Genomic DNA, 15,741 nt, shown 5'->3' with positions numbered 1-15,741 from the left:
GCTTGTCTGAGCAAGGGGGACTGCTGAGCTGGTGCAGGAGGAGCTGTCATGGCTGAGCATGGAGATGGACAGCATGGAGCCACCCCTGAGCCACCTTGGGGAAAGCTGACGCTGGCCCCACAGAGACCTGCATGCTGGCCCACACACCACAGAGAAAGAGGAAGGACTGGGCTGTGTGCCCACCAGAGACCACGACCCATCAGAGGCAAATGGAGCAAGGGCACCACACCTCCAGACACAGAGGATTGGGATCCCAAGCCCAGAGAAAGACCTTATCTTACTAATGGAGCAAGGACATCCCAATACCTCATGACACAGGGGGCTGGGACAGCAAGTCTAGAGAAAGATCTTGTCCTGGCTGGGGACCCTGCACACATTCACCTTGCCCTATAACTGGCTGGTGACCTGGCTCACAGAGTGCCCCAGGGAACAAGGTTGCAGTGTTCCTTCCCAGTACAATGATGGCGGAGCCATGAGTGAAACTTCCATAATCCCTGGAGAGCTGAGTCTTGGCAGGGAGTGTGTGGAACCCCTAAGCAACCAGAGCATCTACGCCAGAGGCTAGTGAGCCATGGCACATGTTCTGGCAGGCTATCAGGGCAAATGGGTGCATAGTGGTGGCACAGCTCCCCCTTTTCACACAATAACCTGTCTCACTGCTATGCTGGTGGCATGGAGAAAGTGACCACAGAGGGACAACACACTTGAGTGCCAACACCCCGCAATGGGGCCAGGCGATACAGCTGGACCCCCACTGCATCTCATCACCTCCACACCATCACCCTCTCCAGCATGTAGCAGGACATGGTGCTCCCTTGGGCACTGCCACATCACACCACAGAGACCATTCTACCCTGGCACAGGGCCAAAGCTACAGTGGGATTGCCCCATTCCTCCTCCAGCCCAGTGCCCCGGATCATGCACAGCTGCATAGGCATCTCTGTCCCAGGGCCAGTTGAGTGGTTGTTTGCTCAATGGCGGTGCATCCATGACCAAGAGTCTGCTGGGAGGTGTGCCCAGGGCAGGGTGACATTCACACTGCATGTTAGGCAATCCTGGCTGGTCTGTCCCCTCCCTCAGCTGTCCCAGAAAGGCGGTGCTGAAGGCCAGCAGCTGGGAATTGGGAGCAGGGACAAATGCGTCAGCACAACGGGAACGGGCACCTGGGGAAATCAGGCTGTGCCACGCAGCTGGGCAGAGGAAGTGGGCCCCGGGCTGCTGTGGCTATGGAGAGGTGCAGTTGCACACCAGATGTGAGAACAGGATGACTCCCTGCTGCCCCACCCCTGGGACAGAGCCTGTCTCCCATTCTGCACACACTGCACTGCACATTGACTGCACAGTGCTACAGTCACCAAAGGTGTGATGCACAGTGACTCTGTACAGACTCCCTGCAGGGCAGGATCCCTCTTGCACACTTCTCTGCTCCTCCTGTTATCCTACCAGGCTCATGAGCAGCATATATGCCTTACTCCATCCTCCAAACACCACTTCTCCAGACTCCTGGCTCACAGAGAGCAACACCTCCTATTCCTCCAGTGCTCCCCTTCAGCACTGTCAGTATTCCTTCTGACTTGCCGCTGCCATCCAGTCCCCACTTCAGGGTGCAGAACCTCCAGTGTGCCTCCTGTGCTGCTCCAGGTGCAGCTCCTTCCTTGAAGCCTCAGGGTTCAGTGTTGCTTTCCTCACTCCCTGACCTCATTGTCCTCATGCAGACAGCACAGTTTACATCTCAGAGGAGTGCCACCGGCCTCCACATTTCCTAACACAAAGGCCTTCAATGCCTCAGGGAAGTGGTATCCATTCTCCATGGGGAAATGGCCTCAAGTTGTACCAGGGGAGGTTTAGAGTGGATGTTAGGAAAAATGTCTTCACAAAAAGGACTGTAAAGTCCTGGAACAGGATGCCCAGGGAAGTGGTGGAGTCCCCATCCCTGGAGGCATTTAGATGATGTGTAGTTGTGGCACTTAGAGGCATGGTTTAATGATGGACTTGGCAGTACTAGATTGACAGCTGGACTCAGTGAGGTCTTTTCTGACACAAATGATTCTATGATTACATGATTACATGATTCCATGGTGCTGGGGCACAGTGGGCTGAGCCACAAACCTGCCTGGCCCTTTGTACAGGATGAGGTCCACTCATGAAAGAGCAGCAGTCCCCATGCACTCCCTGCCTGGATGCTGCACCCAGGGGTGATGATGATGAGCAGACGGGCTGCCACAGGGACCAGCAAATGCTGACTAATTTGCCTTGGCTAATCAACCACCAGGTCCCGCCCACTTCAGGACACGGGCTCCACTTACTTGTCAGCCCTGCCTCTCACCATATTAGACTCCTGCACCCAGCCCTACCCCCTTTTTCCAGTGCAGCTCGTGTCTGTTAAAGCTGTGTTGGTGATCCCAGAAAAGTTCTGCCCACAGGCTGCTGGTGCTCAGGAGGTATGAAGGATCATGTTGGTGGCTGTGGTGGGTGATGTCACCAATGCTATGCGGCTGATCCCCATCTCTCTCTCCCTCTCTCTCTCTCTCCTCCTGCCCCAAGCAGGCTTAGCATCACATGCTCCCAACACCTTTGTGCCCAGCCCTAGCACCCAGTCTGGCCTGTCAACGGGTAGTGCAGCCACATGCTTCCTCCAGGCTGGAGAGTCATCCTGGTGCTGCCGGTGCTGGGTACCCCAGCCTGCAGCAGGCACCCCAGCAAGCACCCCTAGCCTGAGCACAGCAAAGCTCAGCAGGTCTGTCTAGCCCCAGGGCACGTACTGCAATAAGAGCCTGCAAAGCACCACTACCACCCTCGGTAAACCCGTGCCTACACCTGTGCCAGCACAGCTGTGCCATCAGCCACACCACACTTACCTTCCATGTCAATGATGGCCAGCACAGCACTCGTCATGGCTTCTCCGTGCTCATTCTCAGCAACACATGTGTACACACCAGCATCCTCCTTCTTGCTGTCTCGGATCCAGAGGGTGCCATACTCCTCCTCACCCTGGGGCAGCTGCTCCTGGTTTCGGTACCAGCAGAGGCTGGGCCGGGGGTTGCCCACCACCACCACCCGGAGCCGAATGTCACAGCCAGTGCCGATTGCTGCGTTCTTCAGTTTCCGCACAAAACATGGTGCTGCCAGGCGAGTCAGGCCCTCCTCAGGAACCCCTGGTTCTGCTGTGACCTTGGCACGCTTCGGGGGGATGCCAGGGCTCGGTGGGGCTGTGCGGGGCTCCCCACCAGCCCTATTTGTGGCGCTGTGTCCCTGTGCTCGGTGCATGGTCTGCAGCTCCCCCACCACCACCTGCGACCCCTGTCACCCCAAACCAGCACGTTGTGCCCCTCTTCTGCCCCTGCCTGCAGCCTGGGGTGCTGGGTGCCTGCCAGAGGCACTAGGGCAGTGGCAGACCCCCAGTCCTGATGCCGTCCTGTTCAGTGCCTCCCCTCCATAAGCTGCAGCCCCAAAGGTCGCAGTGCTGTGGGCAAGCGAGGGGCTATATTTAGGCTGGGGTTCGGGTTCCTGCTTGCCCAGCCGCTGCTCACGGAGTGCCTGATGCAATGTGGCACTCACACCCCATGCTCTGCTGCAACCCCAAGCCTGCCCAACGCTTCAGCACCTGCTTCTTGCCGGCCTGGGTGCAAGTCCTGTGGTGCCGACTGCTCACTGAGCCGTCCTGGTGCTGGGGCCGTGGCGTCCCCCCCCTCACCCGTCCCGTCCCGCACAGCCCCTGGTGAGCTGTGCTCTCTCTGCCCCCTCTTCTGAAGTGGCAGCTGCCTCTGATATGTCACATTCCTTGGCTGGGCTTCCCCTCTCCACGCCTGCCGCCCCAGCCCTGCAGCCCAGCTCCACTTGCAAAGATAGAAAAGGGCCAACACCTTGCCATATTAGCAGAGAGACTTGTGGGGGACCTAGCTTTCCTCCCCCTCTTCTCCTTCTCCAGCAGTGTTATTGGATCAGGTCAGAGAGAGACTCTGGTGGCATGTGGAGGGAAAGGACACTGTCATGCTTCCTGCAATGCGAGACCCCTGGCAGGAGCCAGCCTGCAGGGCCCCTTTGTCCCATTCCCAGCAAGCAACAGAGGTGGGGATCCCTGCATCCCTGATGACCTCAAATCCACCTTGCCAGGAGGCTGCAAACACAAGACTTCCTTTCTTTCACTAAGCCCCTGCCTTGCTTCCTAAGGGTAGCTGGAGTTCTGGTCAGCTCTGCTTAGGAGCAGGAGCACCCCCACTGTTTGGTTTTTGGAGCTACCCATGAGAGCTCCCACACGTTATGCTCCAGGCAGCAAGCAGCCAGGGACTGTCTGTACCAGATGCTGCCTGGCCACCCCCAGGCAAGGCAGGGCTTCCCCATCTCCAGTGTGATGGCACATGGCTCAGCACCTGGCCCCAGTCGCCCTCACTAGGGGCTGTAAATCTGGGTGAACACGATGTCAGTGACTTGGCACAGTGCTTCCCAGCTTCAGGCCAGCCTTGATGTCTTTGGCACAGCCCATTACCACCAGCTTAAGGTCACCAGCATCAGTGGAGCATCACCAGTGAGAACAAGATCCCAGGAATTCCCAGTTTGCATGGTTGGGGCACAACAGAGAGGGATGCCCTGCTAGACCCACATCCTCACTGCAGTGGCTGAGCCAGCCCCATGGTCTTTGGGGCTGGAGAAGTATGAAAGAAGCCTGTGGGGCTCTTCCCTGCCATGCAGGCAAAGGGATGCTCTGTCCCCTGCCTGTTCCCAGGGGCTAACCTGGCACAACCAGCCTGAGCCAGCAGGAAGGAAGGTGTCATCCCTACCCATCAACCCTGGGGATCATCCTCAGTGTCACAGGGCCACCTGCTGGAGACAGCCCTTGAGATCCAACACCTCCCAGCTGGGGTTTGACATGCTGACCTTTCCATTCGGGACCCTCCAGCTCAATCCTCATTCCTGGCAGTAGTACATGCCTTGTCCCTAAAACATCATCCCCTGCCAAGCCCACCACTCTCCCGGGGATGTGCTGCGTGGCAGACTATGAACACTCCAACACCTCCTGGAACAGAGCAACCAGCCACGGGATGCTTGACCCTGGGTTCCCCTCCAGCATCCCCCATCACTGGGGTGAAGGGCCCAAAGCCAAGATCCCCATATCCTGACCACAGGGAGCAGGACACGTACATTGGGAGGGTTGAGGGTGGAGGCTGAGCCTGGGATGCAAACACTGGATGGTGGGTCTGATGTTCATAGGGTGCTGGTGAGAGGATTGGTTTAGGATGAGGGTGCTTTGCATGTAGTTTTGTGACATCAGGTGGGGCTCAGAAAATTCCCAGGCAGGTGTGAGTTTGGGCAGGGCTGTCCCAGGTGAGGCCAAAAAGCAGGTGGCTGTGAAGTTAAAACCCACCAGAGTGTGGCCCTGTGTGTGTGTGATTTGTGACCATCACCTAGAGCCACTCCAAACATGCTCAGGGCTTGGCTGTCACTGTCCCCTGTCTGAGCAGGGCTCCCCCACCCAGTGCAACTGGGAAGTGCACCACCACAGGCAGCAAAATGCTCTGGGGCACCTGCAGTATTAGGGACACCTTTTGTGTGGGCTTAGCAGTCTAGGGAAGAGCAGCCCAGGAGGTTGCTGGCCTCTCCATCCACCTGACCCTTGTGATGCCCATCAAAGGTCCTGCATCCCCACCACCCATCCTGTCTCTGCCCAAGAGATGCACTGAGAGGACAGAGTCATGCTCCGCTGTTTATTTTGGCCACCTGAAGAGTCACATAGACGTGGTGGGGTGGGGGTGCATTGGGGCGAGGGGTGGGGATGCCTGCCCTGGCCCCCCAGGCCTCTCTCCAGCTCCTCTCATTCTCTCCCCTCTCCCATTCACTCAATCCTCCTCTCTCCTGTGTCCACCTACAGGTACCCTCTCAGCTCATGAGCCCAGCCCCCTGCTGCTGGGAGTCCCTGCCATGGTGGTGGGGCAGGCACTGCCCTCCTCTGCCCCACAGGGCTGCCTCTTGGACTGGGGGAAGCAAAGGGCCCCAGCCCCTCTGGGCTGGGGGGACATGCAGGTTGGGAGCCCCATTGCTCTGAGCCAGGCAGAGAACAGGGGGCTCAGCCCAGACCATCTCTAGCACCGTGCACCTGGAGAAGTACCAGCTCCAGGGGCTGGTGGTGGTGGCACAGGAGGATGGGTCCCCACTCCTGTGGGATGAAACCCAAGCCTATGTCTGGTGTGGGAAGAGGCCTGTGGGGGGATCCAGAACCCGCTGCTGGGACTGTCTGGCTCTCCATGGAGCTGGTCCAGGCCACCACCTGCTCCCCCTAGCCCCTCCTGTCTGACCCCTCCCTCCTGCTGCCCCCTGGCCCTGGCCTGATTCTGATGCTAGTGTGGCCGCTGTGAAGCTGTGAAAGCGGAGTGAGCCTTTCGAAGTCAAAGGAGAGAGCCCAGGGGCTGTGGGCGGCCCAGAGGTGGCTGCATGGGGAAACCCCTCAGGCAATGCTGGGGGAGAGCCAAGGGACAAGGTGTGGGGCAGGAGGGAAACATGGCGGCAGGACAGAGGCAGGGACAGAAGGTGCCAGTGGGCTGCTGGAGCAACTTCCTCTACAGCACTTCATGCTGCTGCTGGGTCGCCTCACTCACCACCTGTGGGAGAGATGTATTGTGAGACACCGTGCCATACCAGAGCCCAGAGTGCAGGAAGAGGTGTCATGCTCAGCTCCCTGCCTCCCTACCACCCTTGGGTGCCACCCTGTGCTCACCTCCCCGTCACGGGTTTCGATGGTTTTGATCATCACAGTCTTTTTGGTGTGCACTTCAGAGCCCCGCTGCTCTGGGCTGGTCTCTGTAGGGAGAGGACACAGGGGATAGGGCCACAGAACATGTGGCATGGGGGCACAGGAGTGGGACTGGGGCTGCAAGGGGGCTTCTGCAGCCCTGGCTTAACTCCCTCTCAGCTCACGGCAACATCCAACCAAGACCCCCACACCAGGAGCTCCATGTGGTTCCTGTGAGTCCCCAACGTGCTGGCCTGGTTGCAGCCCCCTAGAAGGGAGATTTGTCCCCACAACTGGGGACCCCAGGGGACTCATGGGGTGATGCTCACCTCGGAAATTCAGTGCAGAGGCAAAGGTCTGGTGCATGGGGATGCTGATCCTGTGGGGATACAGAGAGGAAAGCTTAGTGCCAGCCAGCCCTAGCCCTCAGGTGGCTGCTCCCAAAGTTGGAGCCCCCCCAAAAAACCTGACCCTGCTGGTCCCCCCAGCTTGTCCTGCAACCCTGCCACTCACCGATTCTCCTCGCCCTCCAGCAGCTTGCGGTATGTGGCGATCTCTACATCCAGGGCCATCTTGACATTGAGCAGGTCTTGGTACTCACGCAGGTGCCGGGCCATCTCATCCTTCAGGTGCCGGATCTCCTCCTCCAGACGGGCAATGGTGTCCTGGTATCCACCAGCCTCTCCTGCAAAGCGCTCCTCCATCTCCCGCATCTGGCGCATCAGTGAGTCGTTCTGTGGAGAGAGGCATCTAAGTGAGGGGGGGAGTCCAGAGGAGCCAGGATTCACCTGGGGTGGAAGATGGGAGCTAGGGATGCCAGGGAGTCCTGGGGAGAGCTGTGGTCAGCCCTGGGATGAGTCCAGCTGATGTGGGATCATGATGGGTGACTGTCACCCTCCATCTGCCCAGTGCTGGCCAGCAGGGTCTGGCAGAGCAAGCTGGGCATATCCTTGGCAACCCAGCACCCTGATGCCCAGGCCCCTCAGTAAAGCCATCATACCCCAGCAAGAGGGCACAGAGCACTGCAGGAGCACTGGATGGCTGCCTGGGGGTGGCACTGACACGCTAGTGGCTGCTGGCTGGCTCCTGTGACTATGACTGTGCGAGACTGGGACTGTTGTGTCCTGACTTTTTGCAACCACCTTACCCGACACAAGCCCTGCACCTGCCTGCCTGGAGCCTCCCAGGCTGGGTCACCTTTTACAATCTGTGCCTTTATCCTCAAACTCTGTCAAAACACCTCACAGGAGCCCAGGCCACTGCTAGGGGAGGCACAGCCAGAATGTGGAGTATGAGTTCCCCTATGGCAGCAGCTCAGAGAACTAGGAAGAGTCTCCCACCCTAGAGATGTCTCAGAGGTCCCTGAGCAGCCCTGAAGCTGCAGGTCTCTGCAGGAAAGATGGAGATCTCCCCAGCGCTGCTTTTATCTCACCGTGCCCTTGAGGGCATCAATCTCACAGGTGTAGGACTGGATCTGGTGCCGGTACTCCAGCATCTCCTGTTTTGCCTGCCGCAGAGCATCATTGTTCTTGTTGGCTGCCTGCGTCAGGTCGGACACCTGGGGAGAAACCAGGGTCAGCAGGCATGGCCACAGAGATGGCCGGGACCTGCTGCACTGGGGTCAGCCTGGACCCCACCGCCTCCTGCACCTTGGACTTGTACCACTCCTCGGCCTCAGCTATGTTCTTGGCAGCAATGCTCTCATACTGAGCACGGATGTCCCGCAGTGCAGCCGTCAAGTCAGGCTTGGAGATGTCCATCTCCACCTGGATATGCTGCTCCTGCAGCTGTGCCTGCAGCTCCCGGATTTCCTAGGTGGATAAGATGACATCTTAGGGCACCGACTCCATGCTCCCTGCCCCACAGGTGCCACTGGGAAAGGGGGTCACCCAACCAACCTCTTCATGAACCTTCTTGAGGAAGGCGATCTCCTCCTGCAGGGACTCGATACGTCTTTCCAGGTCGATGCGTGCCAGTGTGGCTGCATCCACATCCTGGGGGGGACACAAAGTGAGTGATAGCAGAGGATTGCTGGGAGAGCATCAAGACTGGAAGATACAAAGCTGTGTCCAGGACCATGCCCTGGTGCTGAGGCCAGCCTGCTGGAGGGAGATTGGGGTGAGAAGGGAGTCAGAGGTCCCATGCCACATGAAGAGGACAGGTACTCACAGCTCTGAATGCAGCGAGGTTGTTCTCAGCCTCCTCCTTCAGCTGGATCTCCTCTTGAAGCCTGTAGGCAGAGAAGGGAGGCTAGAGGGGTCTGGAGGAAGACCCATCCCTCTGTGATGATGACCCCCCAAGCTGTCCCTTAGCCTATTATGAAAGCTCAGTGGGAAGACGGTAGAGTGTCCTGTGTTTCTGGCAGGGAGCAGTGCACTGGCAGGGGGCCAGGGGCTCTTCCTCTCATTCCCTATTATAGTCAACACCAGAGAGATCACAAAGGCATGAGGTCAGCTCGGTGCCACATGCACTGCCCCAGCCCTTATAGGGCAGAGTGACCGGCAGCTGGGGGGACAGGGTTCAGGATCTGGCAGTGGGGGTCCAAGAGATAGCCCTCAGCTGAGCCATCCCATGGACAGCAGGAAGACAGATGAGTCTCAGCAATGCTGCGGGATGGGGTATGGAAAGGGGATTGCTACAGGGGATTCCAGGTCAGGACTGGAGAAACAGGGTTGTGCCAGGGGATGGGACAGTACTGCAGGCTGTAGATCCATGGAAAGGCAGTGGGGAGGAGACAGAGGTGCCCAGGCAGTACTGGCACAGGCGGTGGCAGAAATCCAACACCTGTTTGTTCTGGGCCCTGCTCCTTCCCTGTCATTGAGAGTTCCTTCATGGCACCACCCCCAACCCTGCAGCATCAGGGGCTTTGCCCCACTAGGACCCCAGTGCTGGCTGGCTGTGGTGGTGGCTGGGATTACAGAGGGAAGCAGCCGGCTTTGTCACCCCCAGGGGATGGGTACTTAGTGTTCCCGGGACACAGAGTCCATGAGGGAAGGTGCAGGCCAGCATCAGAATGCACAGCTCCCCCTGAGCATCCGTCCTTACTTCCAGGTATCCCATGGTGGTCAGTCCCTTGGGGTTTCTTCAGCCTGGCCACCTTTGTGATAATCCTCACTGGTCCCAGCTCTCTTCCCCAGCACCAGTCAGGTCCACAGAATCCTCGGGGCTTCCTGCTGCTCATAGGGCATTATGGACACCCACAGCAGGCCTGGAGCATCCCTGGCCTGTGGAAATGCCGCTTCCTCCCCTCTCTCCTTCACATCCGGAGCTGATGAAGTACCCTCCCTGGGTTATCCTCACCCTCATTTCCGCCTGTCTGGCTGCACCTGTCTGCCTATCTATCCCACAGAGCATAGCTTACCCATAGGCTTGCCAGACCTCCCTGATGCGAGCAGAGGTGGAGACCCCCTGGTGAGGTGCACTTTGATCTCCCAGCTCTGGGTGTCCTGTGGCAACACAGCCCAGCCTCAGCCCCACTGTAAAGTGGGGCATAGGGACACTCCTGACCACTAGGTGCTGTCTGGCATCCGGAAAGTCAGGACATGATGGACTCTGAGCATGAGGCACAAGGATGACAATAAACACCAAAGGGGCTGCCAGGGTGAGCTCTGCCACCACACATCCCTGGGGAGAGAGATGCACAAATGGATGCCCGCGCAGACGCTTCAAGGGCCCCCACTCACTTCTGCTTGAGCTTCTGCAGGTCATCAAGCAGGTTGTCACGCTCGACCTCCACACGAGCCCGCTGGTTGGTAAGCAGATCCACCTGGCGCCGGAGCTCTCGCAGCTCCTCCTCATACATCTCAGCTACACGGGTGGGCTCCTTGCCCCGCAGGCGGTTCACCTCGGCCACCATGAGGGCATTCTGCTGCTCCAAGAAGCGCACCTTTTCAATGTAGTTGGCAAAGCGGTCATTGAGCTCCTGCAGCTCCACCTTCTCATTGGTGCGGGTCTGGAGGAATTCCTGGTTCATGGCATCAGCCAAGCTGAAGTCCAGCAGCTCACCGGCACCTTGGTAGGCACTTTGGTAGGAGCGCAGGGGCGTCACGCGAGTGGTGCGAAAGCTGGACAGACTGGGGACAGCCGAGGTGCGGGACACCTGGTAAACACGGGAGGTGACGGAGCTGCCGCTGCTGCCCTTGCCCCCGAAGGAGGCACGGGGGAAGACCGGGGAGCCGCCGAAGGTGCGGCGGTAGGAAGAGACCCGCTGGCTGGAGGAGTAGGACTGGCTCATGGTGGCGGCGTGGGGCGGCGAGGCCGGAGCAGGGAGCAGGCGGCGGGGCTGGCGAGAGGCCGGCAGCTCGGAGAGGCGTCAGGAGGGGAGCTGCGCGCCGCTATTTGTATCCTGCTGACATCACCCGCCCCTCCTGCGGCCGGGCAGCTGGGGGATGCTGCCGCAGGGGCGATGGCCACCAGCCCCCGCCCATTGCTCCTCACCTGCCTGGATATCCCGGCAGACAAGAACGATATGATGATACCCTTGGACCCCTGGGCACCCCCAGAGTCCCCTGGTGTATCAGCCTTGACCCCAACCCCCACTACTCTGCCCGTCCCTAGGGGTGTGAGAAGAGTAAGTGGGGCAGGCTGGTTGTGAACACCCTATCAGGGCACAGTGCCACCCATGGCAGGGGGGTGCAGACAGACAGACAGCTTAGGCTGATGTCATGGGGAAAAGAAAGGACCCCAGACCTTCAGTTGACCCCCTTAGGCCAAATTCCAAAGTTGGTCTTCAGCACTCCAAAAGGCCCCTAATGATGCCCTGACCCACCCCATGGCAAGAGGACCAGGCTCAGCTCTCCAAGTGGGGCCAGACTCCAGCCCCTGCCCACCAAGAGAGTGAGCAACAAAGGGCCCTGGAGACGGATTGATATGGGAAGATGCCTGCCCTGAGTGTGCTTGTACTGACCCACCACCCAAACTTTCTTTTGGACATGGGTAGCTGGGTGGTGGACAGGGTCTGTGCACTTTCAAGTGCTTCTGAGTGACCTCAAGCAGGTGCTGGGTCTGAGCCCCAGTGACGATGACGTCAGCCCTCTGTCCTCCCTTCGGCACATTCCCAAAGCAGCAGGCACCCAACCAAAATAGACTTCCCAGCTCATACTCATGGGGCGTGGGACATACATACATGGTATTTATAGCCTCCATGTTAACCCTTCTTACTCCAAGCATGTGGAGAGCACAGTTGGACAGGAATCCTGTCTGGAGCACCCCCAGTCCCACCTGGTCCTCATAACTCCAAGTCCAGAAAAACGTTCCCAGATTATCCTGAGGCACTCCAGGTTCTGCCCTGTGTCCTCAGTCTTCCACTTGTGGCCAGAAAGTACATTGGGGATCAGAAAGCCCAGGTCAGCTCCCCAGAAATCCTCAGAAAGGTCAATACCCCAGTCATCCTAAGTACCCCCACCCCCCACAGCTTCCCACCTCCTGGGCAGGTGGTAGGCCAGGTCAGGGACCCTCAGGGCCATGCACAAATGTGCCAGCTAAAGAGGACATCCTGAGACAGGGGAGCTGTGCTGGGAGAACCACTCAAGTGGGTGCCCCTTGTCTGGGAAGCACCCCCTTCTCACCAAGCCTGCCAGCACACCTGGCAATCCCCAGCTCTGTCCAAGATGCATTGTTTTGACTGACATCAGCTGGCTCAACCCCAGCATGTCTGTCCCTGGAGGCCCTGGTGTAGGGGACTGCTGTGCCACCAGGCATGGAGTGACTCAGCAGCAGCAGCAGCAGGAGCAGCACTCAGCCCTGCCTGGCCCTACACCTCCTGGCCTTCTGTGCTGGCCATAACACAGATGCCAAGCAGTGCTATATCTCACCCATGGCAAGCTTGGGCTTGGTCATGGAAGCATTCTCAACTGCCCTGGGTCTGGAGGCACTTCTGCATGCTATCTGGGGGGCCAGTGAGGGCCTGGGTCCCACAACCAGGCAGGTGGACAGAGGCTCTGTACCCCTCATCCTCTGCCTCTCCAACCCGCCCAACCCTGGAGCCCCTCCCAGCCACCCAGTTACAGTGTGATGTGGCGTCTTCCTGAAGGGTGCAAGCTGCCTGGCGGAGCCTGCCTTTAAAAGGGAAGGTATTTTCAGATGGGTTTGTTTCATTCCAGCACAGGGGGAGGATGGACAAAAGCCAGTCTTGACAGGGGAGAGTAAATGGAAAAACAGACAACATTCTTCCTTCTACTGGCTCTGCTCCAAGTATGCCCTGCATATCCCCAAGCTCTGCACATGTGCCCTGCCTCTGCCACAAGTGCTGGCAGGGTGGCAAGCCAACCCTTAGCTAGTGTGCATAGGGGCAGGTGGGTGCCCACCCCAGTGAGGGGTGCCCAAGGGGTCTGGGACAGAATACCACCAGCCATAGAGTTCAGCCATCCCTTTCCATGAACCCATCCCACTGCTGTGTGAGCTGGGGTGTGTGGACAATGGGCTCGCCAGCAGTGTCCAGCAGTGCCCGGCACCCTGCCCTGGTGCTTCAGGTAGGGTGATGCAAAACCCATTCCAGGCCTGTGGAGTCCTTGTTCCCCTCTTCATCCCACAGAGCAGGGGCGTGCAGGCTTGGGGTGCTGCAGTGTGGAGAAATGCACTCTTGGGCACTGCTGCTTGGAGGGGAAGCAGCTCAGAGGGGTTAACCAGGAGCATCCTCCTGACCCCGTTCTAGGACAGACTGTTTGAAGTGACCTTTCCTGTGACAGCCTTCCAGGATGGCTTTGTGCAGGCAGGGGCCCCATGACCTATAGAGGGTAGACAGACATCTTGGAATTTCCGCAGTCTCTTAAGAAAGCCGCGTCTGCTTACAGGACCCAGCATGACAGGAAGAAGGGACGAAGTGCAGGACCCAGAGCCCCTGCCTGAGTCCAATCCCAGGGACATGATGCCAAATTCCATGTCACCTAAAGACCCAGAGACTGCAGAAAGTGAGGAGGCTGCCAAGAACAGCAGTGCAAGGCTGACTCCTGTCCTATCCAACCCCATTCTGCCTCTCCATCCCAGGCCAGGCTGACCCAGACCAGCGGAGCCTGGGAAGTGGCTCCTGAACCCCCACACTGGCCTGGTCCCAGCTTCCATGGAGCCCTGGATGAGATTGCTGCTGGGAGTCCTTTTGGAACTGGAATGTCAAACAACTCCCTCTGGTCATGACACCCCTGTGAGCAAAGCCAGCTGCATCCTGCAGCCACCCCTCCTCCCTAGCCCTCCCTCCCTGCTGCTCCTCCAGGATTTAAGCCCTGCACAGCCTCTCCAGGCTGTACGCATCTTGAGGCTTGAAGCTAGGGAGGATGAGGGGACAGGGTGCTTGCCCCTACTTGGCCCTGTACCCTGCCACCAGGACCCAGTACCCCCTTCATGCCTGGCCCTAGCTCAGGGATGAGTGGAGGGATGGGAATGAAGCACCAAGGGCATCCATCCCCCTCCCTCCTGACCACTGTCTGTCTCCCTTCATCCCGCTCCTTTTACAGCCATGAGGCTCACAGGCATCTTTACCCTAAGAGGGAAGGACCGTGTGGCCCATTCCCCAGTGCTGACGGACCCAAGGCATGTGCTATTGTCTAAATAGGAGATGGTTCTTCTTCCTGGCCTTGACCATGGCTCAGCCTGGCATAACAGGGTCCCAGGAGGTGGTGGGTGCCCTAGAGACTTCAGCCCCCCACCCAGTGTTCACCCCAGCTGCCCCCATGCCTTTGCTCACTCCAGAGCTCAGGACCATTGGACACACAGCCTGTCTGGCTGTTCCTGGTCCCCACTCGTCCTCAGGTGATGGGAATGCTAAGGACAATGTCCTGTGTCTGAGTGACACAAGGATGCTGGGGGTGCCTGGGTGCTGCATGACATGTATGGATGCTGGGGGTGTCCAGCTGCAACCTGTATGGATGTTGGAAGGTGTTTGCTTGCCTCCTTTGGTCTTTGTATGTCCTCAGGGTGAGTTGTTACCTGCAAGTTTCATGAAGATGCTGGTGGTGGTGTGTTGCCCCTGGGCCATATAGCTGCTGGGGAAGACCAGCCACCTCCATGTCCATGCAGATGCCTGAAACATATACCTGCCCACATCACTCATCTACAGGTAGCCCTGTGATCCATGGGAATGCTGGGGGTGTTCGCTCATCCCTGCAGCCTAGGGGCAGTCTGAGAATGTCCACCTGCCCTCATAGTCCATGGAGACGTTCACCTGCCTCAGTGGTGTGGAGATACCAGGGATACCCAGCTGCCCCTGTGGTCCATGTGGATGTAAAGAGGACTGGGCACCTGTGTGGCCCATGAGGATGCTGGGGTGTCCGTCTGCCCTCCCACAGGCCTCGATAGCATCTCCCATGCCAGGAAGATGAGGCAGCATTACCCACTGCATTGCTCAAGGCTCATGTAATGCATGGGGGTCATTTACTCAGCCTCCAGCAATGCCTGGGCAGTGATTTCACTTTCCCAAGCTCAGACACGTGGGCCGTGATGCAGGGGACCGCCTCAATGGATGACATCCTTTTGCTCATCCTGGCAGGGCTGGCTTGCGAGGGTCCAGGCAGCCTGGCAGGCAGCGGGAGAAGGGGGTGGCACTTCCTGGAGTTCCAGCTGTGTTTACAGGCTCTGTCCTCAGCCACGTTTCCATTAATCCCTTCCAGCAGGGCTAAGCACCACCTGCCAATCCCCAGAGCCTCCTGCCACCAGGGAACATTTTTCAAAGCAAACTCTGCCCAGGATCCCTGGGTTGCCAGGGGACATGGGAAGGGCCATGGTGAACTATGGCTATGGGTCCTGTCCCTGCTAGGCACCACTGGGCACATGTGTGAGCCCAGTCGTGAGGTGCATGCAGTCTGAGGAGAAGCTGATGCCTTTTTGGGAGGGCTTCCTGGGGCTCCTTGCTGCACTGAGTGGTCCATGGGGCAGTATGGAATGGGGACAAGAGCAGTGTCTTCTCAAGAGCATGGTAATGGGGTGGGGGACAGCCATGACAGGTGCTGTGCAGCCCCTGGCACCCAGCCAGGGATGAGTCAGATCCCACCCGGAAATAGCCATGGGGAGCTTTTTCTGGAAGCTGC

General features: G+C 58.5%; 1 protein-coding gene across 1 annotated transcript; it reads right to left on the bottom strand.

Annotated features, from left to right (window-relative positions):
- Positions 1-5,699: 5,699 nt before the first annotated feature.
- On the bottom strand, positions 5,700-11,021 carry DES (desmin). The gene is made up of 9 exons (XM_071562201.1): positions 10,408-11,021; positions 8,894-8,954; positions 8,623-8,718; positions 8,374-8,535; positions 8,157-8,282; positions 7,238-7,458; positions 7,054-7,103; positions 6,710-6,792; positions 5,700-6,593 (listed from the first exon to the last, which is right to left on the bottom strand). Exons 1-9 carry the CDS (start codon positions 10,956-10,958, stop codon positions 6,552-6,554), a joined length of 1,392 nt encoding a protein of 463 aa, XP_071418302.1. The 5' UTR covers positions 10,959-11,021; the 3' UTR covers positions 5,700-6,551.
- Positions 11,022-15,741: the final 4,720 nt, after the last annotated feature.

Source organism: Pithys albifrons, chromosome 8 (assembly GCF_047495875.1).
Source record: "Pithys albifrons albifrons isolate INPA30051 chromosome 8, PitAlb_v1, whole genome shotgun sequence".
Taxonomy (NCBI): Eukaryota; Metazoa; Chordata; class Aves; order Passeriformes; family Thamnophilidae; genus Pithys; species Pithys albifrons.
This window is presented reverse-complemented; position numbering and strand designations above follow the sequence as displayed.

Excerpts from the sequence above, each read along its gene's own strand:
- DES (XM_071562201.1), bottom strand. The coding sequence starts at position 10,958 with ATGAGCCAGTCCTACTCCTCCAGCCAGCGGGTCTCTTCCTACCGCCGC. Across the intron at positions 6,793-7,053 it reads CTCTGCACTGAATTTCCGAG|AGACCAGCCCAGAGCAGCGG; the intron begins GTGAGCATCACC and ends CTCTCCCTACAG. Across the intron at positions 6,594-6,709 it reads TCGAAACCCGTGACGGGGAG|GTGGTGAGTGAGGCGACCCA; the intron begins GTGAGCACAGGG and ends TCTCTCCCACAG.